Source organism: Salmo salar, unplaced genomic scaffold (genome assembly GCF_905237065.1).
Source record: "Salmo salar unplaced genomic scaffold, Ssal_v3.1, whole genome shotgun sequence".
In the NCBI taxonomy this organism is placed as follows: domain Eukaryota; kingdom Metazoa; phylum Chordata; class Actinopteri; order Salmoniformes; family Salmonidae; genus Salmo; species Salmo salar.
Genome location: NW_025549166.1, coordinates 7501 through 34303, shown reverse-complemented (window position 1 = coordinate 34303; position 26803 = coordinate 7501). Strand labels below are relative to the sequence as shown.

Sequence of the window (26803 nt, the reverse complement as noted above, 5' to 3'; positions counted from 1 at the left end):
AGTTAGTCTATACTGTAGAGTTAGTCTATACTGCAGAGTTAGTCTATACTGTAGAGTTAGTCTATACTGCAGAGTTAGTCTATACTGCAGAGTTAGTCTATATTGTAGAGTTAGTCTATACTGCAGAGTTAGTCTATACTGCTATACTGCAGAGTTAGTCTATACTGCTATACTGCAGAGTTAGTCTATACTGTAGAGTTAGTCTATACTGCTATACTGTAGAGTTAGTCTATACTGCTATACTGTAGAGTTAGTCTATACTGCTATACTGTAGAGTTAGTCTATACTGCTATACTGCAGAGTTAGTCTATACTGCTATACTGTAGAGTTAGTCTATACTGTAGAGTTAGTCTATACTGTAGAGTTAGTCTATACTGCAGAGTTAGTCTATACTGTAGAGTTAGTCTATACTGCTATACTGCAGAGTTAGTCTATACTGTAGAGTTAGTCTATACTGTAGAGTTAGTCTATACTGCAGAGTTAGTCTATACTGTAGAGTTAGTCTATACTGCTATACTGCAGAGTTAGTCTATACTGTAGAGTTAGTCTATACTGTAGAGTTAGTCTATACTGCAGAGTTAGTCTATACTGCTATACTGTAGAGTTAGCCTATACTGCTATACTGTAGAGTTAGTCTATACTGTAGAGTTAGTCTATACTGTAGAGTTAGTCTATACTGTAGAGTTAGTCTATACTGCTATACTGTAGAGTTAGTCTATACTGCTATACTGTAGAGTTAGTCTATACTGTAGAGTTAGTCTATACTGTAGAGTTAGTCTATACTGCTATACTGCAGAGTTAGTCTATACTGTAGAGTTAGTCTATACTGCAGAGTTAGTCTATACTGTAGAGTTAGTCTATACTGCTATACTGTAGAGTTAGTCTATACTGTAGAGTTAGTCTATACTGTAGAGTTAGTCTATACTGCAGAGTTAGTCTATACTGTAGAGTTAGTCTATATTGTAGAGTTAGTCTATACTGCTATACTGTAGAGTTAGTCTATACTGTAGAGTTAGTCTATATTGTAGAGTTAGTCTATACTGCTATACTGTAGAGTTAGTCTATACTGTAGAGTTAGTCTATACTGTAGAGTTAGTCTATACTGCAGAGTTAGTCTATACTGTAGAGTTAGTCTATACTGTAGAGTTAGTCTATACTGCAGAGTTAGTCTATACTGTAGAGTTAGTCTATACTGTAGAGTTAGTCTATACTGTAGAGTTAGTCTATACTGTAGAGTTAGTCTATATTGTAGAGTTAGTCTATACTGCTATACTGTAGAGTTAGTCTATACTGTAGAGTTAGTCTATACTGTAGAGTTAGTCTATATTGTAGAGTTAGTCTATATTGTAGAGTTAGTCTATACTGCTATACTGTAGAGTTAGTCTATACTGTTTTGATGGAGGAGGATGAAGAGTCCTACGGGTGGTAGAGGACATCCCATAGACATGCAGAGTTAGGGTTAGGGTTAGAGTCCTACGGGTGGTAGAGGACATCCCATAGACATGCAGAGTTAGGGTTAGAGTCCTACGGGTGGTAGAGGACATCCCATAGACATGCAGAGTTAGGGTTAGAGTCCTACGGGTGGTAGAGGACATCCCATAGACATGCAGAGTTAGGGTTAGAGTCCTACGGGTGGTAGAGGACATCCCATAGACATGCAGAGTTAGGGTTAGAGTCCTACGGGTGGTAGAGGACACCCCATAGACATGCAGAGTTAGGGTTAGAGTCCTACGGGTGGTAGAGGACACCCCATAGACATGCAGAGTTAGGGTTAGAGTCCTACGGGTGGTAGAGGACATCCCATAGACATGCAGAGTTAGGGTTAGAGTCCTACGGGTGGTAGAGGACATCCCATAGACCTGCAGAGTTAGGGTTAGAGTCCTACGGGTGGTAGAGGACACCCCATAGACATGCAGAGTTAGGGTTAGACTCCTACGGGTGGTAGAGGACATCCCATAGACATGCAGAGTTAGGGTTAGAGTCCTACGGGTGGTAGAGGACACCCCATAGACATGCAGAGTTAGGGTCGACCATAGTCGATCGTTTCGAGACATTTGTGTGATTCTGATTTCGCTAACCCATCCTGAGTTGACCTCTCCATTGAAAATCACAAAGGTGAGTTAGTTTGTAGGACCGCTGAAGGAAGAGAGGTTCCTACAATTGACACTCCGATACCTAGGAAGCAGCTGGTTGTGGAACAGAGTAAATATGTTTCCCTCTCCCCCATTGTTTTTGCTGAGAAATGTCCAGAGGAGTTTGATGAAGTTTATGTGGGTTACTTTGACAGAGATCCTCTGACAACGGGGGCCTCCTTGGAGATGTTAAACCTGTACCGGACACAGACTAGAAACAGATCAGATCCGGAGGTACCTGCGCCTTCGTCCTCTGTTCTGTCTCCCTCTCCGGTGGCTTCTACCTCGGGTTCAGATCTTCAGCGCTCTCCCCCTCATTAGACCGTGAGGTTGTCTAGGACCCTGGCCCATTCATCATCCACAATGAATACTACAGCTGGCTCGGGTCCATCGGGCCCCACCACCCTTTGGTCTTTCGAGGGGTTTGCGAAACCGCTCGAGGTGAAAGAACACCTGGATCTCCTCAGTCATTGCACCAGCTGTTGTCATCGGCAGTTCTATGGCAAGAAACATCATGTTTCTTGCCTTCCCTGTGGCTCAGTTGGTAGAGCATGGTGTTTGCAACGCCAGGGTTGTGGGTTTGATTCCCACGGGGGACCAGCACAGGGAAAAAAAAAAAAAAAAGGAAAAAAAATGTATGGTATGAAATGTATGCATTCACTACTGTAAGTCGCTCTGGATAAGAGCGTCTGCTAAATGACTAAAATGTAAATGTAATGTTTCCTGGGGCAATAACTCTGTGCTATCCTGGAGCACGAGTACAGGACATTACAAGGCTGCTTCCGATCGTTCTACGACCGCTGTCGTAGTCCATGTGGGGTCAAACCACATTAGGAGAGCTAGCTCAGAACTTCCCGAAAATAGATTTAAAAAAAAAAAATGATTCTAGTACTGAATGACTCCAAAAAGCGGACTATAATTTCAGGTCCGGTACCATCGTTGGACCACGGGTGGGAAAGATTCAACAGGCTACTGGCATTACACACCTGGCTAAAATATTACAGTAGTTCTGTTGGAATAACTTTTATAGATAACTTTGACACCTTCTGGAAACAGAAGATGCTCTACAGGAATGACGGAGTCCATCCGAATCCTCTTGGCTCCTGGACTCTGTCTGTCTATGCACTTCAAGGCTCCGTTGAGACGATGACTTATCAATAATCCAAGTCCAGCTCAGATAATCCCTACCATTGTATTACTGAAGTTGTTGTAGTGCTGCAGCAAAATGTACAATATCGCAGGGGTGTTGTTAGACACAATATAAGCAACCAAATGTAGTCCCTCTAACTGCCTCTGTATGCCACTGTTGATCCTACAGCTATTGTATGCAGTAATCATGTGTCTATGAACCAGATTTATGCTGTTACCACTGAGGCAGTGTACCCTAGTAGGAATTGCACTGTGTGCAGCTCACCCTGCACTATCAGCTCCAATATAAATAACATGAGCATGTCTACTTCTGCTAACCTTCCCAGTAAAGCAATAAAAACTATCAAGTATCCCAGAAAAGTGTAAAAAAAAAAAATAGCCCACATTAACATTACCTTTGATTATACAGTGGTAGCAATACATGGTTATAACATTTACAGAAAATACAGAAATGCCAATGGTGGAGGCGTTGCTCTTTTATATTCAGAATCACATTCCTGTAAAGATTAGAGAGGATCTCATGTTAAATACTGTTGAAGTAATATGGCTACAGGTTCATCTGCCTCACCTAAAGCCCATTCTGGTGGGAAGCTGCTATAGACCACTAAGTGCTAACAGTCAGTATCTGGATAATATGTGTGAAATGCTTGATAATTTACAGTTGAAGTCGAAGTTTACATACGCCTTAGCCAAATACATTTAAACTCACTTTTTCACAATTCCTGACTTTTAATCCTAGTAAAAATTCCCTGTCTTAGGTCAGTTAGGATCACAACTTTATTTTAAAAATGTGAAATGTCAGAATAATAGTAGAGAGAATGATTTATTTCAGCTTTTATTTCTTTCATCACATTCCCAGTGGGTCAGAAGTTTACATACACTCAATTAGTATTTGGTAGCATTGCCTTTAAATTGTTTAACTTGGGTCAAACGTTTTGGGTAGACAGTTGAAGTCGGAAGTTTACATACACTTATGTTGGAATCATTAAAACTTGTTTTTCAACCACTCCACAAATTTCTTGTTAACAAACTATAGTTTTGGCAAGTCAGTTAGGACATCTACTTTGTGCATGACACAAGTCATTTTTCCAACAATTATTTACAGACAGATTATTTCACTTATAATTCACTGTATCACAATTCCATTGGGTCAGAAGTTTACATACACTAAGTTGACTGTGCCTTTAAACAGCTTGGAAAATTCCAGAGAATGATGTCATGGCTTTAGAAGCTTCTGATTGGCTAATTGACATAATTTGAGTTAATTGGAGGTGTACCTGTGGATGTATTTCAATGCCTACCTTCAAACGTAGTGCCTCTTTGCTTGACATCATGGAGAAATCAAAATAAATCAGCCAAGACCTCAGAAAAACAATTGTAGACCTCCACAAGTCTGGTTCACCATTGGGAGCAATTTCCAAACACCTGAAGGTACCACGTTCATCTGTACAAACAATAGTACGCAAGTATAAACACCATGGGACCACGCAGCCGTCATACTGCTCAGGAAGGAGACATGTTCTGTCTCCTAGAGATGAACGCACTTTGGTGCGAAAAGTGCTAATTAATCCCAGAACAAAAGCAAAGGACCTTGTGAAGATGCTGGAGGAAACAGGTACAAAAGTATCTATATCCACAGTAAAACGAGTCCAATATTGACATAACCTGAAAGGCCACTCAGCAAGGAAGAAGCCACTGCTCCAAAACCGCCATAAAAAAGCCAGACTACGGTTTTCAACTGCACATGGGGAAAAAGATCGTACTTTTTGGAGAAATGTCCTCTGGTCTGATGAAACAAAAATAGAACTGTTTGGCCATAATGACCATTGTTATGTTTGGAGGAAAAAGGGGGAGGGTTGCAAGCCGAAGAACACCATCCCATCCGTGAAGCGCGGGGGTGGCAGCATCATGTTGTGGGGGTGCTTTGCTGCAGGAGGGACTGGTGCACTTCACAAAATAGATGGCATCATGAGGACGGAAAATTATGCGGATATATTGAAGCAACATCTCAAGACATCAGTCAGGAAGTTAAAGCTTGGTCGCAAATCGGTCTTCCAAATGGACAATGACCCCAAGCATACTTCCAGAGTTGTGGCAAAATGGCTTAAGGACAACAAAGTCCTTAATGGGGCTTATTTAAGATGGTGAGGAAGGCACTTTTAAAGAATAACCAGGCATCCTCTACTGACGGGATGAGGTCAATGAAGAAGCTTCTAAAGCCATGACATAATTTTCTGGAATTTTCCAAGCTGTTTAAGGGCACAGTCAACTTAGTGTATGTAAACTTCCAACTTCAACTGTATACAACCACTCCACAAATTTCTTGTTAACAAAATGTCGTTTTTGCAAGTTGGTTAGGACATCTACTTTGTGCATGACACAAGTAATTTTTCCAACAATTGTATTTCAAGGTCTACCTTCAAACTCAGTGCCTCTTTGCTTGACATCATGGGAAAATCAAAAGAAATCAGCCAAGACCTCAGAAACAAAATTTGTAGACCTCCACAAATCTGGTTCATCCTTTGAAGCAATTTCCAAACGTCTGAAGGTACCAAGTTCATCTGCAGATAGTGCTGATGACTCGTCACAAACTCCCTGATCTTCTCAAAAATATAGTTTGTCTCGCTGTGTCCAGTCCAGGTGGTGCTTGTACAGGCAGACCGTCTATAGGAGGAAGGATGTCAGCGTTGCTCAGCAGCTGAAACCTGGTCCCGACAGTCCGAACTCTCCTTGGCGACAACACCAGGCTCCAGAGCATCGAAACTGTAAAACAGGAAATAACAAATAAAATAGACAAGACATTACAACCCTGCATAACATCAATTCACCTCCCAAGTTTAGATAAGAGGAATAACCTCATACAATGAAAATATTATTTTTTTTTACCTGAAGTGCTGGTACTGCTTGATCTGTGGCAGCGGCCTGAAGTACGGAGTCAGGTGTTGTTGCCAGCCATAGCTTTCCACCAGCACCGTACCATCCTCCAGTCCAACCAGCTGTGGGATGTGGACCCCTGTTACAGTGCTGTCCTTCACAACACCAGCAATCTCAGACAAAAGTGTTCACTCTGGTCTTTCTGAAGCACTGCTTGATGAGGACGAAGCACCAGTCAGGGGGCAAACTTGGAGTGGCCTGTGATCAGGAAGTGAAGGTCCAGACTGTAGTGGAGCTTGTGCATGGTCCACCAGGCACAATACCAGAGCACAAACTTGTTCTTGTTTTGGCCACTGCAGTTATCACAATTCAGGTCCACACGTGTTTCCACAACTCCGTAGTTGGTGAAGAAATGGTGCATGAAGATGACTGGGCTGCTGCCTTTGCTTGCTTGGGCCAGCTCTCTTTTTGACGACTGGTGGATTAGAGTCAGGAGTGTTCTGCTGATTGATGCTGAAAGACAAATTCCAGATACAAATATTTTTGCATTATTATACAATAGATGCGAAATGGCATTCTGAGATAACGTCACTACACACAGTTCATACAGGTAATGTTAGCTAGCTAGCCAGCCTTCTAATGTCAGCTGGCTAGCTAACAGCAAGCTTTCACTAGCAATACAAACCGATTGTCACAGCTAGCTAAAGTTAACCAATAAGTTCAATGTTAGCTAGCTAACATTAAGCCATAACTAGCAATGCGAAATGTCATTCTGAGAAAACAAAATCACAAACGTTACACACACATTAGTTAATGTTAGCTAGCAAGCCAGCCACCTAACCTCAGCTAACGTTGGCTAGCTAACAGGAAGCTTTATCTTTTTTTTTTTAAGCAAGCTTTAACTTTGGGTCTTTTGTTTAGCTAGCTAAACGTTAGCTAGCTAAAAAATGAACTATAATCCCAATCCATAGAGTAACGTTACTAGCAATACAAACCGATTGTCATAGCAAACTAAATAACGTTAGTTATTCAATGTTAGTTAGAAAGCCAGCCATCGAACTCCAGCTGGCTAGCTAACAGCAAGTTTTAACTTGGAATGAAAACAACTTTTCTGACAACATTAGAAACATATAATATCTGAATCTGTAGCTAGACTCTTACCTGTATACATGGATGAAAGCTTCACGGAAAACTGCAACCCATTTTTATCAGACATCCTGTGTCGTTTCTGTTTAGTTTGCACAGCTTGTTCGGTCCGTTGTGTTCCACTGATTTCAAAATGTGTTATTTTCAGAGTGAGAGAGAGTCAGCATTGCATGGCACGAGCGTCATGCAGAAAGTAGTCCATCACGACATTTTCCCACTGACCTTTTGTCGATAGCGCCTGATAAATTCAGGGCAGCAATGTTATTGAGAGCAGTAGCAACAACATATTTGCAGTTCTCAATGGCTAACATTATATCTTTAGTAAAAAAAAACTGCAGTAGAAAGGATTATTTACGCATAACGAGCAGCTAATTTTATAGACACAAGACGCAACACCGTAGACCAATCCAAACTCATCTCTCGGCATGTCTAGCCCACTTATTATCTCAGCCAATCATTGCTAGCGGGAAGGTTGCTGACTTTTTCCCTGTGGCTAAACCAACTAGGCTCGTAATTTAACAAATTTATTCGTATTTACAGACGGCATACAAGTTTGATATTAAGGCACATGAAAGTTCACATGTTCCAGAAGGTATTTCTGCCCCCCAAAAAAAACATATTTTTTTGTCTAAAAGGCTCTCATGTGAAGTCGTGACTTGCGACATACGCCTAGTTTCCTGAATCGGTTACAAATGAACACTAAGAAAAACCCTTGAATGAGTAGGTGTGTCCAAACTTTTGAATGGTTACTGTATATTTCATTGTTTACAGCCAGTAAGAGTGGCTGGCCCCAGGTGATATTTAAGAGTGGCTTGCCCCAGGTGATATTTAAGAGTGGCTGGCCCCAGGTGATATTTAAGAGTGGCTGGCCCCAGGTGATATTTAAGAGTGGCTTGCCCCAGGTGATATTTAAGAGTGGCTGGCCCCAGGTGATATTTAAGAGTGGCTGGCCCCAGGTGATATTTAAGAGTGGCTTGCCCCAGGTGATATTTAAGAGTGGCTGGCCCCAGGTGATATTTAAGAGTGGCTGGCCCCAGGTGACATTTAAGAGTGGCTGGCCCCAGGTGATATTTAAGAGTGGCTGGCCCCAGGTGATATTTAAGAGTGGCTGGCCCCAGGTGATATTTAAGAGTGGCTGGCCCCAGGTGATATTTAAGAGTGGCTGGCCCCAGGTGATATTTAAGAGTGGCTGGCCCCAGGTGATATTTAAGAGTGGCTGGCCCCAGGTGATATTTAAGAGTGGCTGGCCCCAGGTGATATTTAAGAGTGGCTGGCCCCAGGTGATATTTAAGAGTGGCTGGCCCCAGGTGACATTTAAGAGTGGCTGGCCCCAGGTGATATTTAAGAGTGGCTGGCCCCAGGTGATATTTAAGAGTGGCTGGCCCAGGTGATATTTAAGAGTGGCTGGCCCCAGGTGATATTTAAGAGTGGCTGGCCCTAGGTGATATTTAAGAGTGGCTGGCCCCAGGTGATATTTAAGAGTGGCTGGCCCCAGGTGATATTTAAGAGTGGCTGGCCCCAGGTGATATTTAAGAGTGGCTGGCCCCAGGTGATATTTAAGAGTGGCTGGCCCCAGGTGATATTTAAGAGTGGCTGGCCCCAGGTGATATTTAAGAGTGGCTGGCCCCAGGTGATATTTAAGAGTGGCTTGCCCCAGGTGATATTTAAGAGTGGCTTGCCCCAGGTGATATTTAAGAGTGGCTGGCCCCAGGTGATATTTAAGAGTGGCTGGCCCCAGGTGATATTTAAGAGTGGCTGGCCCCAGGTGATATTTAAGAGTGGCTGGCCCCAGGTGATATTTAAGAGTGGCTGGCCCAGGTGCTCCAGCTGTTTTGATAGACGAACAATCCTTTATCGAGATTTCCCTGGTTTCATTTTTGCTCCGCCTTTTTGGTTTGCTTCCTGTCTTTATGGTTGGTGTGGGATTCTCTTTTTCTTTGTCTCTTCTTGGGCAAATTTAGTGGGCGTTCATGGTGGGTGTCTTAAAGGTCCCAGTTGTTGTTGCTAATGAACTTTCAGTGGACCCCCCCCCCATGAGTGTCTTTCAGAACCCCTTCCGTTTTGGTTGTTGGTAAGTGATTCTATGTCAGTTCACCCTTCTGTTTGAGCGCCATTTTTGGTTTTCTTGCTGGGGAACGTAACACTAGTTGGTTCACAGTTAGTTTTTGTATTTCTAACCTGCGTCTCATGAACACCTGTGGTGGCGATAGACAAAACCAACGTGCGCACGATAACGCACGATAACGCGAGAGGAGGTGGTCTGGTCAGCATGATAGACTTAACCAGAAAGACACACGGCTGTAATCGCCGCCAAAAAAGTGCTTCTACAAAATATTGACTCAGGGGTGTGGAAACGTATATGTAAATGAGATATTTATGTATTTAATTTTCAATAAAATGTATAAAAACATGTTTTTATACTGTCTTTCTGGGATGTGTCAAGGTGTATGAATACTTTCTGAATGCATCTGTTGGTCATTCTATCCTAAAATTCCCCACAAGGATAATAAAACAAGGGAAATTATCCATGGTGGAGAACAATGAGGACAAAGACTATTTTAAGCTTAGGGTTACAGTTAGGGTTACGGGAAAATAGGACTTTCAATGGAAATTAATTTTAGGTCCCCACGAGGATAGAAGAACATGACGTGTGTGTGTGTGTGTGTGTGTGTGTGTGTGTGTGTGTGTGTGTGTGTGTGTGTGTGTGTGTGTGTGTGTGTGTGTGTGTGTACCGTTTGGATCCCTTGGCGAACTCCACAGCGATGGCCTTCCCATCTATAGAGAGAGCTGGCTGTAAGGCCTGGAGGATCTGGAGAAGCTGAGATGCTTCCTGCAACACCCGCACACACACAGCTCTGAGAATACAGCTGCAGGTATCTCCTCACCACTACAGCTGTAGGTATCTCCTCACCACTACAGCTGTAGGTATCTCCTCACCACTACAGCTGTAGGTATCTCCTCACCACTACAGTAGACAGCTGTAGGTATCTCCCCACCACTACAGTAGACAGCTGTAGGTATCTCCTCACCACTACAGTAGGTATCTCCTCACCACAGCTGTAGGTATCTCCCCACCACTACAGTAGACAGCTGTAGGTATCTCCTCACCACTATAGTAGGTATCTCCTCACCACTACAGCTGTAGGTATCTCCTCACCACTACAGTAGACAGCTGTAGGTATCTCCTCACCACTACAGCTGTAGGTATCTCCTCACCACTACAGTAGACAGCTGTAGGTATCTCCTCACCACTACAGTAGACAACTGCAGGTATCTCCTCACCACTACAGTAGACAACTGCAGGTATCTCCTCACCACTACAGCTGTAGGTATCTCCTCACCACTATAGTAGACAACTGTAGGTATCTCCTCACCACTACAGTAGACAGCTGTAGGTATCTCCTCACCACTACAGCTGTAGGTATCTCCTCACCACTACAGTAGACAGCTGTAGGTATCTATTCACCACTACAGTAGGTATCTCCTCACCACTATAGTAGACAGCTGTAGGTATCTCCTCACCATTACAGTAGACAACTGCAGGTATCTCCTCACCACTATAGTAGACAGCTGTAGGTATCTCCTCACCACTACAGTAGACAACTGCAGGTATCTCCTCACCACTACAGTAGACAGCTGTAGGTATCTCCTCACCACTATAGTAGGTATCTCCTCACCACTACAGTAGGTATCTCCTCACCACTATAGTAGACATCTGTAGGTATCTCCTCACCACTACAGCTGTAGGTATCTCCTCACCACTACAGTAGACAACTGCAGGTATCTCCTCACCACTACAGTAGACAGCTGTAGGTATCTCCTCACCACTATAGTAGGTATCTCCTCACCACTACAGTAGGTATCTCCTCACCACTATAGTAGACATCTGTAGGTATCTCCTCACCACTACAGCTGTAGGTATCTCCTCACCACTATAGTAGACAGCTGTAGGTATCTCCTCACCACTGCAGTAGGTATCTCCTCACCACTACAGTAGGTATCTCCTCACCACTATAGTAGACATCTGTAGGTATCTCCTCACCACTACAGTAGGTATCTCCTCACCACTACAGTAGGTATCTCCTCACCACTACAGTAGACAGCTGTAGGTATCTCCTCACCACTACAGTAGGTATCTCCTCACCACTACAGTAGGTATCTCCCCAGCACTACAGTAGACAGCTGTAGGTATCTCCTCACCACTACAGTAGGTATCTCCTCACCACTACAGTGGGTATCTCCTCACCACTACAGCGGGTATCTCCTCACCACTACAGCGGGTATCTCCTCACCACTATAGTAGACAGCTGTAGGTATCTCCTCACCACAGCTGTAGGTATCTCCCCACCACTACAGTGGGTATCTCCTCACCACTACAGTAGGTATCTCCCCACCACTATAGTAGACAGCTGTAGGTATCTCCTCACCACTATAGTAGACAGCTGTAGGTATCTCCTCACCACTACAGTAGGTATCTCCTCACCACTACAGCTGTAGGTATCTCCTCACCACTATAGTAGACATCTGTAGGTATCTCCTCACCACTACAGTGGGTATCTCCTCACCACTACAGCGGGTATCTCCTCACCACTACAGCGGGTATCTCCTCACCACTATAGTAGACAACTGCAGGTATCTCCTCACCACTACAGCTGTAGGTATCTCCTCACCACTACAGTAGACAGCTGTAGGTATCTCCTCACCACTATAGTAGACAACTGTAGGTATCTCCTCACCACTACAGTAGACAGCTGTAGGTATCTCCTCACCACTACAGCTGTAGGTATCTCCTCACCACTACAGCTGTAGGTATCTCCTCACCACTACAGTAGACAGCTGTAGGTATCTATTCACCACTACAGTAGGTATCTCCTCACCACTATAGTAGACAGCTGTAGGTATCTCCTCACCACTACAGTAGACAACTGCAGGTATCTCCTCACCACTATAGTAGACAGCTGTAGGTATCTCCTCACCACTACAGTAGACAACTGCAGGTATCTCCTCACCACTACAGTAGACAGCTGTAGGTATCTCCTCACCACTATAGTAGGTATCTCCTCACCACTACAGTAGGTATCTCCTCACCACTATAGTAGACATCTGTAGGTATCTCCTCACCACTACAGCTGTAGGTATCTCCTCACCACTATAGTAGACAGCTGTAGGTATCTCCTCACCACTGCAGTAGGTATCTCCTCACCACTACAGTAGGTATCTCCTCACCACTATAGTAGACATCTGTAGGTATCTCCTCACCACTACAGTAGGTATCTCCTCACCACTACAGTAGGTATCTCCTCACCACTACAGTAGACAGCTGTAGGTATCTCCTCACCACTACAGTAGGTATCTCCTCACCACTACAGTAGGTATCTCCCCAGCACTACAGTAGACAGCTGTAGGTATCTCCTCACCACTACAGTAGGTATCTCCTCACCACTACAGTGGGTATCTCCTCACCACTACAGCGGGTATCTCCTCACCACTACAGCGGGTATCTCCTCACCACTATAGTAGACAGCTGTAGGTATCTCCTCACCACAGCTGTAGGTATCTCCCCACCACTACAGTGGGTATCTCCTCACCACTACAGTAGGTATCTCCCCACCACTATAGTAGACAGCTGTAGGTATCTCCTCACCACTATAGTAGACAGCTGTAGGTATCTCCTCACCACTACAGTAGGTATCTCCTCACCACTACAGCTGTAGGTATCTCCTCACCACTATAGTAGACATCTGTAGGTATCTCCTCACCACTACAGCGGGTATCTCCTCACCACTACAGCGGGTATCTCCTCACCACTATAGTAGACAGCTGTAGGTATCTCCTCACCACAGCTGTAGGTATGTCCCCACCACTACAGTGGGTATCTCCTCACCACTATAGTAGACAGCTGTAGGTATCTCCTCACCACTACAGTGGGTATCTCCTCACCACTACAGTAGACAGCTGTAGGTATCTCCTCACCACAGCTGTAGGTATCTCCTCACCACTACAGCAGGTATCTCCTCACCACTATAGTAGACAGCTGTAGGTATCTCCTCACCACTACAGTAGACAGCTGTAGGTATCTCCTCACCACTATAGTAGACAACTGTAGGTATCTCCTCACCACTACAGTAGACAGCTGTAGGTATCTATTCACCACTACAGTAGGTATCTCCTCACCACTATAGTAGACAGCTGTAGGTATCTGCTAACCACTACAGTAGACAACTGCAGGTATCTCCTCACCACTATAGTAGGTATCTCCTCACCACTACAGTAGGTATCTCCTCACCACTACAGTAGGTATCTCCTCACCACTATAGTAGACATCTGTAGGTATCTCCTCACCACTACAGCTGTAGGTATCTCCTCACCACTATAGTAGACAGCTGTAGGTATCTCCTCACCACTATAGTAGGTATCTCCTCACCACTACAGCTGTAGGTATCTCCTCACCACTACAGCTGTAGGTATCTCCTCACCACTATAGTAGACAGCTGTAGGTATCTCCTCACCACTGCAGTAGGTATCTCCTCACCACTACAGTAGGTATCTCCTCACCACTATAGTAGACATCTGTAGGTATCTCCTCACCACTACAGTAGGTATCTCCTCACCACTACAGTAGACAGCTGTAGGTATCTCCTCACCACTACAGTAGGTATCTCCCCAGCACTACAGTAGACAGCTGTAGGTATCTCCTCACCACTACAGTAGGTATCTCCCCACCACTACAGTAGGTATCTCCCCACCACTATAGTAGACAGCTGTAGGTATCTCCTCACCACTATAGTAGACAGCTGTAGGTATCTCCTCACCACTACAGTAGGTATCTCCTCACCACTACAGCTGTAGGTATCTCCTCACCACTATAGTAGACATCTGTAGGTATCTCCTCACCACAGCTGTAGGTATCTCCCCACCACTACAGTGGGTATCTCCTCACCACTACAGCGGGTATCTCCTCACCACTACAGCGGGTATCTCCTCACCACTATAGTAGACAGCTGTAGGTATCTCCTCACCACAGCTGTAGGTATCTCCCCACCACTACAGTGGGTATCTCCTCACCACTACAGTAGGTATCTCCCCACCACTATAGTAGACAGCTGTAGGTATCTCCTCACCACTATAGTAGACAGCTGTAGGTATCTCCTCACCACTACAGTAGGTATCTCCTCACCACTACAGCTGTAGGTATCTCCTCACCACTATAGTAGACATCTGTAGGTATCTCCTCACCACTACAGCGGGTATCTCCTCACCACTACAGCGGGTATCTCCTCACCACTATAGTAGACAGCTGTAGGTATCTCCTCACCACAGCTGTAGGTATCTCCCCACCACTACAGTGGGTATCTCCTCACCACTATAGTAGACAGCTGTAGGTATCTCCTCACCACAGCTGTAGGTATCTCCTCACCACTACAGTAGGTATCTCCTCACCACTACAGCAGGTATCTCCTCACCACTATAGTAGACAGCTGTAGGTATCTCCTCACCACTATAGTAGACAGCTGTAGGAAAGCGAAGCCACGGTTGAGTTGTGTCTGTTTGTCTTTGATCAGTCGAACATTAGAAGGCGACAGAGTAGCGAAGGGAGCCAGAGTAGACAGGATGGACTCCAGGGAGGTATGGGGACCCAGGTTCCTCAGGATCAGAGCTGGAGAGAAGAGAGATGAAGGGCGGGATGGGGGGGGGGAGGTAGAGAGAGAGAGAACATTAGGAGACAGCGCAGCAAACAGGACGGAGTCTGGAGAGATTGGTTGAGAGCGAGGGGGAGAGAAGGTAAAGGAAAGAGACAGGTACAGCGCCTTCAGACAGTATTCACATCCCTCGACTTTATTCCACATTTTGTCGTGTTAAAGCCTACATTCCAAATGGATTAAAACAATAAAAAAGTCTCACCCAATCTACACACAATAATGACAAAGTGAAAACATGTTTTTAGAAATTTGAGCAAATTTATTGAAAAATGAAATTCAGAAATATCTAATTTACATAAGTATTCACACCCCTGAGTCAATACTTTGTAGAAGCACCTTTGACAGCGATTATAGCCGTGAGTCTTTCTGGGTAAGTCTTTAAGAGCTTTCCACACCTGGATTGTGCAACATTTGCACAACATTATTCCTTTTAAAATTGTTAAAGCTCTGTTAAATTGGTTGTTGATCATTGCTAGACAAACATTTTCAGGTCTTGCCATAGATTTTCAAATGGATTTATGTGAAAACTGTAACTTGGTCACTCAGGAACATTTACTGACTTCTTGGTTAGCAACTCCAGTGTAGATTGGGCCTTGTGTTTTAGGTTATTGTCCTGCTGAAAGGTGAATTCATCTCCCAGTGTCTGGTGGAAAGCAGACTGAACCAGGTTTTCCTCTAGGATTTTTAGCTTAGCTCCATTCCTTTTTTTTATCCTGAAAAACTCCCCAGTCTTTAACGATTACAAGCATACCCATAACATGATGCAGCCACCACTATGCTTGAAAATATGGAGAGTGGTACTCAGCGATGTGTTGTATTGGATTTGCCCTAAACATACAACTTTTTATTCAGGAGAAAAAATTAATTGCTTTACATAATTTTTTGCAGTATTACTTTAGTGCCTTATTGCGAACAGGATGCATGTTTTGGAATATTTGTTATTCTGGAGAGGCTTCCTTCTTTTCACTCTGTCATTTAGGTTAGTATTGTGGAGTAACTACAAAGTTGTTGATCCATCCTCAGTTCTCTCCTATCACAGCCATTAAACTCTGTAACTGTTTTAAAGTCACCATTGGCCTCATGGTGAAATCCCAGAGCGGTTTCCTTCCTCTCCGGCAACTGAGTTAGGAAGGACGCCTGTATCTTTGTAGTGACTGGGTGTTTTGATACACTATCCAAAGTGTAATTAATAACTTCACCATCCTCAAAGGGATATTCAATGTCAGATTTTTACCCATCTACCAATAGGTGCCCTTCTTTGCGAGACATTGGAAAACCTCCCTGGTTTTTGTGGTTGAATCTGTGTTTGAAATTCACTGATCAACTGAGGGAACTTCCAGATAATTGTATGTGTGGGGTACAGAGATGAGGTGGTCATTAAAAAATCATGTTAATAAACACTGTTATTGCACACAGAGTCCACGCAACTTATTACATGAATGGTTAAGCAAAGTTTTACGCCTGAACTTTAGGCCAAGGTAGGCTTGCCATAACAAAGGGGTTGAATACTTATTGACTCAAAACATGTCAGCTTTTTTTTATTTTTTATTAATTTGTAAAAATAAATTAATCTAAAAACATAATTCCACTTTGACATTATGGAATATTGTGTGTAGACCAGAGACAAAAACATCTACATTTCACCCATTTTAAATTCAGGCTAAAATAAAACAAAATGTGTAAAAAGACAAGGGGTGTGAATACTTTCTGAAGGCTCTGTGTATGACAGTTAACCTCTCTTGGGTATGTGGGACGTGACCGTCCCACCTGCGGGACACACTCCCAATAGCCAGTGAAATAGCAAGGCGGCAAATTCAAAACCTCATAATTCAAATTTCTCAAACATACGACTATTTTACACCATTTTAAAGATACACTTCTCCTTAATGCAACCACATTGTCCGATTTCAAAAAGGCTTTACAGTGAAAGAAAAACAAGAAAAGCCATGTCAAACGATGTTTACAATCAATCCTTAGGGTGTTTTTAACATAAATAATCGATAATATTCCAACCGGACAATAGCGTATTCATTACAGAAGAAAAATAACAAATGCTAGCCATGCGTGAACGCGCATGAAGTAACTACATGACGTCAGACAGTCCACTGCTTGAACCGGCTGTTATTCCCTCAAAATTCACCATAGAAGCCTCAAACAACTTTCTAAAGACTGTTGACATCTAGTGGAAGCCTTAGGAAGTGCAAAATGACCCCTAAGTCACTGTAGTTTGGAAAGGGAATTAATTAAAAAAACTACAGCCTCAGATTTTCAACTTCCTGGTTGGATTTTTCTCAGGTTTTTGCCTGCCATATGAGTTCTGTTATACTCACAGACATCATTTAAACAGTTTTACAAACTTCAGAGTGTTTTCTATCCAAATCTACTAATAATATGCATATTCTAGTTTCTGGGCCCGAGGTCATCATTGCCAAACAGTTCTATTTTTGTTTCATCAGACCAGAGGACATTTCTCCAAAAAGTACGATCTTTGTCTCCATGTGCAGTTGCAAACCGTAGTCTGGCTTTTTTATGGCGGTTTTGGAGCAGTGGCTTCTTCCTTGCTGAGCGGCCTTTCAGGTTATATAGGACTCGTTTTACTGTGGATATAGATACTTTTGTACCTGTTTCCTCCAGCATCTTCACAAGGTCCTTTGCTGTTGTTCTGGGATTGATTTGCGCTTTTCACACCAAAGTACGTTAATCTCTAGGAGACAGAACGCGTCTCCTTCCTGAGCGGTATGACGGCTGTGTGGTCCCATGGTGTTTATACTTGCGTACTATTGTTTGTACAGATGAACGTGGTACCTTCAGGCGTTTGGAAATTGCTCCCAAGGATGAACCAGACTTGTCGAGGTCCACAATTTATTTTCTGAGGTCTTGGCTGATTTCTTTTGATTTTCCCATGATGTCAAGCAAAGATCAAATCAAAGTTTATTTGTCACGTGCGCCGAATACAACAGGTGTAGTAGACCTCACAGTGAAATGCTGAATACAACAGGTGTAGTAGACCTCACAGTGAAATGCTGAATACAACAGGTGTAGTAGACCTCACAGTGAAATGCTGAATACAACAGGTGTAGTAGACCTTACAGTGAAATGATTACTTACAGGCTCTAACCAATAGTGCAAAAAAGGTATTAGGTGAACAATAGGTAAAGAAATAAAACAACAGTAGAAAGACAGGCTATATACAGTAGAGAGGCTATATACAGTAGAGAGGCTATATACAGTAGAGAGGCTATATACAGTAGAGAGGTTATATACAGTAGAGAGGCTATATACAGTAGAGAGGCTATATACAGTAGAGAGGCTATATACAGTAGAGAGGCTATATACAGTAGAGAGGTTATATACAGTAGAGAGGTTATATACAGTAGAGAGGCTATATACAGTAGAGAGGCTATATACAGTAGAGAGGCTATATACAGTAGAGAGGTTATATACAGTAGAGAGGTTATATACAGTAGAGAGGCTATATACAGTAGAGAGGCTATATACAATAGAGAGGCTATATTCAGTAGAGAGGCTATATTCAGTAGAGAGGCTATATACAGTAGAGAGGCTATATACAGTAGAGAGGCTATATACAGTAGAGAGGCTATATACAGTAGAGAGGCTATATACAGTAGAGAGGCTATATACAGTAGAGAGGCTATATTCAGTAGAGAGGCTATATACAGTAGAGAGGCTATATACAGTAGAGAGGCTACATACAGACACCGGTTAGTCAGGCTGATTGAGGTAGTATGTACATGTAGATATGGTTAAAGTGACTATGCATATATGATGAACAGAGAGTAGCAGCAGCGTAAAAAGTGGGGGGGGACACACACAATGTAAATAGTCCAGGTAGCCATTTGATTACCTGTTCAGGAGTCTTATGTCTTGGGGGTAAAAACTGTTGAGAATCCTTTTGGTCCTAGACTTGGTGCTCCGGTACCGCTTGCCATGCAGTAGTAGAGAACAGTCTATGACTGGGGTGGCTGGAGTCTTTGACAATTTTTAGGGCCTTCCTCTGACACCGCCTGGTATAGAGGTCCTGGATGGCAGGAAGCTTAGCCCCAGTGATGTACTGGGCCGTTCGCACTACCCTCTGTAGTGCCTTGCGGTCGGAGGCCGAGCAGTTGCCATACCAGGCAGTGATGCAACCAGTCAGGAAGCTCTCGATGGTGCAGCTGTAGAACCTTTTGAGGATCTCAGGACCCATGCCAAATCTTTTCAGTCTCCTGAAGGGGGAATAGGCTTTGTCGTGCCCTCTTCACGACTGTCTTGGTGTGTTTGGACCATGTTAGTTTGTTGGTGATGTGGACACCAAGGAACTTGAAGCTCTCAACCTGCTCCACTACAGCCCTGTCGATGAGAATGGGGGCGTGCTCGGTCCTCCTTTTCCTGTAGTCCACAAAGAGGCACTGAGTTTGAAGGTAGGCCTTGAAATACATCCACAGGTACACCTCCAATTGACTCAAATGATATCAATTAGCCTATCAGAAGCTTCTAAAGCCATGACATCATTTTCTGGAATTTTCCAAGCGGTTTAAAGGCACAGTCAACTTAGTGTATGTAAACTTCTGACCCACAGGAATTGTGATACAGTGAATTATAAGTGAAATAATCTGTCTGTAAACAATTGTTGGAAAAATGACTTGTGTCATGCACAAAGTAGATGTCCTAACCGACTTGCCAAAACTATAGTTTGATAACAAGAAATTTGTGGAGTGGTTGAAAAACGAGTTTTAATGACTCCAACCTAAGTGTATGTAAACTTCCTACTTTAACTGTACACATAATATGGCATTTGAAATGTCTTTATTATTTTGGAATTTTTGTGAGTGTAATATTTACTGTAAATTTGTTATTGTTTATCTATTTCACTTGCTTTGGCAATGTAAACATATGTTTCCCATGCCAATAAAGCCCCTTAAATTTAAATTGACGAGAGAGAGAGAGAGAGAGAGACAGAGAGAGAGAGAGATCATTTAAATTGACGAGAGAGAGAGAGACAGAGAGAGAGGGGAGAGAGGAGAGAGAGAGGAGAGAGAGAGTGAGAGAGAGAGCGAAACAGAGAGAGAGAGAAACAGAGAGAGAGAGAGAGGGGAGAGAGGAGAGAGAGAGAGAGAGAGAGAGAGAGAGAGAGAGAGAAACAGAGAGCGAGAGAGAGAGAGAGAGAGAGAGAGAGAGAGAGAGAGAGAGAGAGAGAGAGAGAGAGAGAGAGAGAGAGAGAGAGAGAGAGAGAGAGAGAGAGAGAGAGAGAGAGAGAGAGAGACAGAGAGAGAGGGGAGAGAGGAGAGAGAGAGGAGAGAGAGAGTGAGAGAGAGAGCAAAACAGAGAGAGAGAGAGAGGGGAGAGAGGAGAGAGAGAGAGAGTGAGAGAGAGAGGGAGAGAGAGAGAAACAGAGAGCGAGAGAGAGAGAGAGAGAGAGAGAGAGAGAGAGAGAGAGAGAGAGAGAGAGAGAGAGAGAGAGAGAGAGAGAGAGAGAGAGAGAGACTTACTGTCGTTGGCCACCTCAGCCTGCTGGGTGTCAGCTCCCCCAGCCCCGGCCCTGGGAGTGGTGACGGCAGTAGAGTTGGTAGCAGCTGGCTGGTAGAGGGCAGGGAGGGGCAGTAAGCCATCCTTCTGATGCACACCCAGAGGTAACTCCCTCAGCTGGGGCAGTTTCAGCTCTGCCTCTAAAGGTAACAAACACACGGTCGGATATCCCAGTGGAAAACACATCTGTCTATGTTTATCGTAGGGTTTAGCTTCACCGTATCACATGTTTACCTGATTTGGGAACACCACATTTAAAGCACTTCTCTCTCCTCTTGAAGTTCTGAACCCCACACTGTTAGAACAGCAACAGAGAGCAGTGAGAAAGGAGAACGAGATGAGAACACACACACACACAGCGAGGTTGTTAGCTGTTGTACCTTGTTACAGAGCCAGTCCTCATTGGCGCGCGGTTTAGGGTCACTGTAGTGCATAGACACCCTCTGGCCTAGGATAGACAGAACCCTCTGAAAGAGAGAGAGAGAGAGACAGGCAGAGAGAGAGAGAGAGGGAGAGAGAGAGATAGGCAGAGAGAGAGTGAGAGAGGGAGAGAGAGAGACAGGCAGAGAGAGAGAGAGAGAGGGAGAGAGAGAGAGAGGGAGAGGGAGAGAGAGAGACAGGCAGAGAGAGAGAGAGAGGGAGGGAGAGATAGGCAGAGAGAGAGAGAGAGAGGGAGAGAGAGAGACAGGCAGAGAGAGAGAGAGGGAGGGAGAGATAGGCAGAGAGAGAGAGAGAGAGAGATAGGGAGAGAGAGAGACAGGCAGAGAGAGAGAGAGGGAGAGACAAAGAGAAAGAGAGAAACAAAGAATGATTATCATAGATAAGTGGGTCACATTCTAGAGAGAGAGGAGCCCACTCACAAGAGGGCAGAATGAGTGAGAGATGTTTCCCATGCCAATAAAGCCCATTGAATTGAATTGAGAGAGAGTGGGAAACAAAGTGAAAGAGAGAAGAGTGGGAAAGAGAGGTGAGAAGAGAGGGAAAGAGGTGAGAAGAGAGGGAGAGGTGAGAAGAGAGGGGAAGAGGTGAGAAGAGAGGGAAAGACAGGTGAGAAGAGAGGGAAAGAGAGGTGAGAAGAGAGGTGAGAAGAGAGGGAAAGAGAGGTGAGAAGAGAGGGAAAGAGAGGTGAGAAGAGAGGGAAAGAGATGTGAGAAGAGAGGGAGAGGTGAGAAGAGAAGAGAGGGAAAGAGAGGTGAGAAGAGAGGGAAAGAGCGGTGAGAAGAGAGGTGAGAAGAGAGGGAAAGAGAGGTGAGAAGAGAGGGAAAGAGGTGAGAAGAGAGGGAAAGACAGGTGAGAAGAGAGGGAAAGACAGGTGAGAAGAGAGGGAGAGGTGAGAAGAGAAGAGAGGGAAAGAGAGGTGAGAAGAGAGGGAAAGAGAGGTGAGAAGAGAGGTGAGAAGAGAGGGAAAGAGAGGTGAGAAGAGAGGGAAAGAGAGGTGAGAAGAGAGGGAAAGAGAGGTGAGAAGAGAGGGAGAGGTGAGAAGAGAAGAGAGGGAAAGAGAGGTGAGAAGAGAGGGAAAGAGAGGTGAGAAGAGAGGTGAGAAGAGAGGGAAAGAGAGGTGAGAAGAAAGGGAGGGAGAGGTGAGAAGAAAGGGAGGGAGAGGTGAGAAGAGAGGGAGAGGTGAGAAGAGAGGGAAAGAGAGGTGAGAAGAGAGGGAAAGAGAGGTGAGAAGAGGGAGAGGTGAGAAGAGAGGGAAAGAGAGGTGAGAAGAGAGGGAAAGAGAGGTGAGAAGAGAGGGAAAGAGAGGTGAGAAGAGAGGGAAAGAGAGGTGAGAAGAGAGGGAAGAGAGAGAAAAATTGAGGACAAGAGAGAAATGCAACCTTCAGCTGAAGGGAAATTGGGACGGACGGAGAGCTGTATGTGTGTGTTCCATCGGCCACCCTGTTAGCCGTTTATATGTGTGTGTGTGTGTGTGTGTGTGTGTGTGTGTGTGTGTGGAGAGAGAGAGTGTTGTGTTTTGTCAACCCCCCCCCTTAAGGGGAACCCTGGTCACAGTGTTAGCCAACCTGAACCCCCCAACCTGGCAACGCAGCCAGTATAAAAACAGAGTATTTACCATTCCATATTCATACGGTATATTTCACAACGCAGCAATGGTGAGGCGTGCACGAGTGGGACGGTCTGTGGCTAAAATATATCTCCCACCTACGTCATTTGATTAGGTCATGTGATACTGTAGTCCCACTTAAATTTAACAACAATGGTGTCATTTAACAACAATGGTGTCATTAAGTTACATGTTTCATTTAACAACAATGGTGTCATTTAACAACAATGGTGTCATTAAGTTACATGTTTCATTTAACAACAATGGTGTCATTAAGTTACATGTTTCATTTAACAACAATGGTGTCATTTAACAACAATGGTGTCATTAAGTTACATGTTTCATTTAACAACAATGGTGTCATTAAGTTACATGTTTCATTCAACAATGGTGTCATTAAGTTACATGTTTCATTCAACAACAATGGTGTCATGTAACAACAATGGTGTCATTAAGTTACATGTTTCATTTAACAACAATGGTGTCATTTAACAACAATGGTGTCATGTAACAACAATGGTGTCATTTAACAACAATGGTGTCATTACGTTACATGTTTCATTCAACAACAATGGTGTCATTTAACAACAATGGTGTCATTTAAGAACACTGGCGTCATGCAGTTACAGGAACCTATCCCACAGAAGGGAATAGACACCCAACCCTCCCTCCCTCCACCCCTCCCTCACTCCCTTCCTCCACCCCTCCCTCCCTTCCTCCACCCCTCCCCCGTCCCTCCCTCCCTACACCCTCCTCTACCCCTCCTGACCCCTCACCAAACACCCAACCCTCCACCCCCTAACGACTGGACTCACTGGATAAAAGAGTGTCAGAAAGAGGGGATTTGGGGACGGAGGGAGGGAGGAAGAGAAAGAGGTGAGTTGAAGTCCTCTGTTGAAAGATAAAAAAAAGGGAGAGAGAGAGAGAGAGAACAGAGAGACAGAGAGGTAGAGAGAGACAGAGAGAGAGACAGAGAGAGACAGAGAGAGAGTGACAGAGAGAGAGACAGAGAGAGAGAGACAGACAGAGAGACAGAGAGAGAGTGAGAGACAGAGAGAGAGTGAGAGAGAGAGAGAGAGAGCGAGAGCGAGAGAGAGAGAGAGAGAGTGGCTGGGGGAGTCCGATGGTGTGTCAATACAGTTACACCAACACACATCAGCATCAGAAAACACAGGTGTGTGTGTCATGTTCAGGATTATGTATGTGTGTGTGTATTTGTGTGTGTGTGTGTGTGTGTGTGTGTGTGTGTGTGTGTGTGTGTGTGTAGAGTGACCTGATTGGTCTCCATCCAGCGGCAGGCCTCCTGTATGTGATTAAACTCCACGAAGGCGAATCCACGGCTCTGACCTGGTCACCACGCCAACCAGCCAGCGCCATGGCAACCCAACAATAACAACAACAACATAACATAACATCAACGCAGTGAAGGGGGGGTTAGTGCTTTATAAAGAGACAGAGAGACAAAGAGAACAGGGTGCTCGATCCCAAATGGACCCTTACAGGGGATATACACTGGGGTAGAAATGGTAGGTTTATAGCTGATACACTGGGGTATAAATGGTAGGTTTATAGCTGATACACTGGGGTATAAATGGTCGGTTTATAGCTGATACACTGGGGTATAAATGGTAGGTTTATAGCTGATACACTGGGGTATAAATGGTAGGTTTATAGCTGATACACTGGGGTAGAAATGGTAGGTTTATAGCTGATACACTGGGGTATAAATGGTAGGTTTATAGCTGATACACTGGGGTATAAATGGGAGGTTTATAGCTGGAACACTGGGGTATAAATGGTCGGTTTATAGCTGATACACTGGGGTATAAATGGTAGGTTTATAGCTGATACACTGGGGTATAAATGGTAGGTTTATAGCTGATACACTGGGGTATAAATGGTAGGTTTATAGCTGAGACACTGGGGTATAAATGGTAGGTTTATAGCTGATACACTGGGGTATAAATGGTAGGTTTATAGCTGATACACTGGGGTAGAAATGGTAGATTTATAGCTGATACACTGGGGTAGAAATGGTAGATTTATAGCTGATACACTGGGGTAGAAATGGTAGGTTTATAGCTGATACACTGGGGTATAAATGGTAGGTTTATAGCTGATACACTGGGGTATAAATGGTAGGTTTATAGCTGATACACTGGGGTACAAATGGTAGGTTTATAGCTGATACACTGGGGTAGAAATGGTAGGTTTATAGCTGATACACTGGGGTATAAATGGTAGGTTTATAGCTGATACACTGGGGTATAAATGGTAGGTTTATAGCTGATACACTGGGGTACAAATGGTAGGTTTATAGCTGACACACTGGGGTAGAAATGGTAGGTTTATAGCTGATACACTGGGGTATAAATGGTAGGTTTATAGCTGATACACTGGGGTATAAATGGTAGGTTTATAGCTGATACCCCAGTGTATCAATGGTAGGTTTATAGCTGGAACACTGGGGTATAAATGGTATGTTTATAGATGATACACTGGGGTATAAATGGTAGGTTTATAGCTGATACACTGGGGTATAAATGGTAGGTTTATAGCTGATACACTGGGGTATAAATGGTAGGTTTATAGCTGATACACTGGGGTATAAATGGTAGGTTTATAGCTGATACACTGGGGTATAAATGGTAGGTTTATAGCTGATACACTGGGGTATAAATGGTAGGTTTATAGCTGATACACTGGGGTATAAATGGTAGGTTTATAGCTGATACACTGGGGTATAAATGGGAGGTTTATAGCTGATACACTGGGGTATAAATGGTAGGTTTATAGCTGATACACTGGGGTATAAATGGTAGGTTTATAGCTGATACACTGGGGTATAAATGGTAGGTTTATAGCTGATACACTGGGGTATAAATGGGAGGTTTATAGCTGATACACTGGGGTATAAATGGTAGGTTTATAGCTGATACACTGGGGTATAAATGGTAGGTTTATAGCTGATACACTGGGGTATAAATGGTAGGTTTATAGCTGATACACTGGGGTATAAATGGTAGGTTTATAGCTGATACACTGGGGTATAAATGGTAGGTTTATAGCTGATACACTGGGGTATAAATGGTAGGTTTATAGCTGAGACACTGGGGTACAAATGGTAGGTTTATAGCTGAGACACTGGGGTATAAATGGTAGGTTTATAGCTGATACACTGGGGTATAAATGGTAGGTTTATAGCTGAGACACTGGGGTATAAATGGTAGGTTTATAAGCTGATACACTGGGGTATAAATGGTAGGTTTATAGCTGATACACTGGGGTATAAATGGTAGGTTTATAGCTGATACACTGGGGTATAAATGGGAGGTTTATAGCTGATACACTGGGGTATAAATGGTAGGTTTATAGCTGATACACTGGGGTATAAATGGTAGGTTTATAGCTGATACACTGGGGTATAAATTGTAGATTTATAGCTGATACACTGGGGTATAAATGGCAGGTTTATAGCTGATACACTGGGGTATAAATGGTAGGTTTATAGCTGATACACTGGGGTATAAATGGGAGGTTTATAGCTGATACACTGGGGTATAAATGGGAGGTTTATAGCTGATACACTGGGGTAGAAATGGTAGGTTTATAGCTGATACACTGGGGTATAAATGGGAGGTTTATAGCTGATACACTGGGGTATAAATGGTAGGTTTATAGCTGATACACTGGGGTATAAATGGTATGTTTATAGCTGATACACTGGGGTAGAAATGGTAGGGCCCCAATGTCCAACTAATACCCCAGATAAAATAGGGGTTGATTTGGGATTGGGAGAGAGAGAGAGAGAGAGAGAGAGAGAGAGAGAGAGAGAGAGAGAGAGAGAGAGAGAGAGAGAGAGAGAGAGATATCTAACCACTCTTCACTTTGAGTAAGGTCTCTAATCTCAAAGAAAAGTGACGCTACGGGCAGAGTAAAACAAACACACCCACTTCAACACAAGCTCCTCTATGGCAGAGTAAAACAAACACACCCACTTCAACACAAGCTCCTCTATGGCAGAGAAGCGCAGGGATATATTTATCGCTAGCAGTGAACTGACAAGTTGATCCACACTTTCACTCTACACACAGAGAACAGCTTCCCAACACAACACACACACACCCTGTCTTTCACAGACCCAGTAGAGAGGGATGGAGGGATGGAGGGATGGAGAAGAAAAAGTGGTTAGCCAGTGAGAGCAAGGAAAAGGAGAAAAAGAGAGAGGA

General features: G+C 43.9%; 1 protein-coding gene across 1 annotated transcript in view; it reads right to left on the bottom strand.

The window, feature by feature from the left end:
* LOC106572966 (RNA-binding protein 10-like) overlaps window positions 1–26803 on the bottom strand; it is a gene marked incomplete at its 5' end in the record, with an annotated part of 59836 nt that overhangs the window by 30666 nt on the left and 2367 nt on the right. Inside the window, 6 exon segments of the mRNA XM_045713071.1 lie at window positions 10034–10131; window positions 14798–14958; window positions 20491–20667; window positions 20762–20822; window positions 20908–20994; window positions 23848–23921. Of these exon segments, the coding sequence (XP_045569027.1) occupies window positions 10034–10131; window positions 14798–14958; window positions 20491–20667; window positions 20762–20822; window positions 20908–20994; window positions 23848–23921 (658 nt within the window).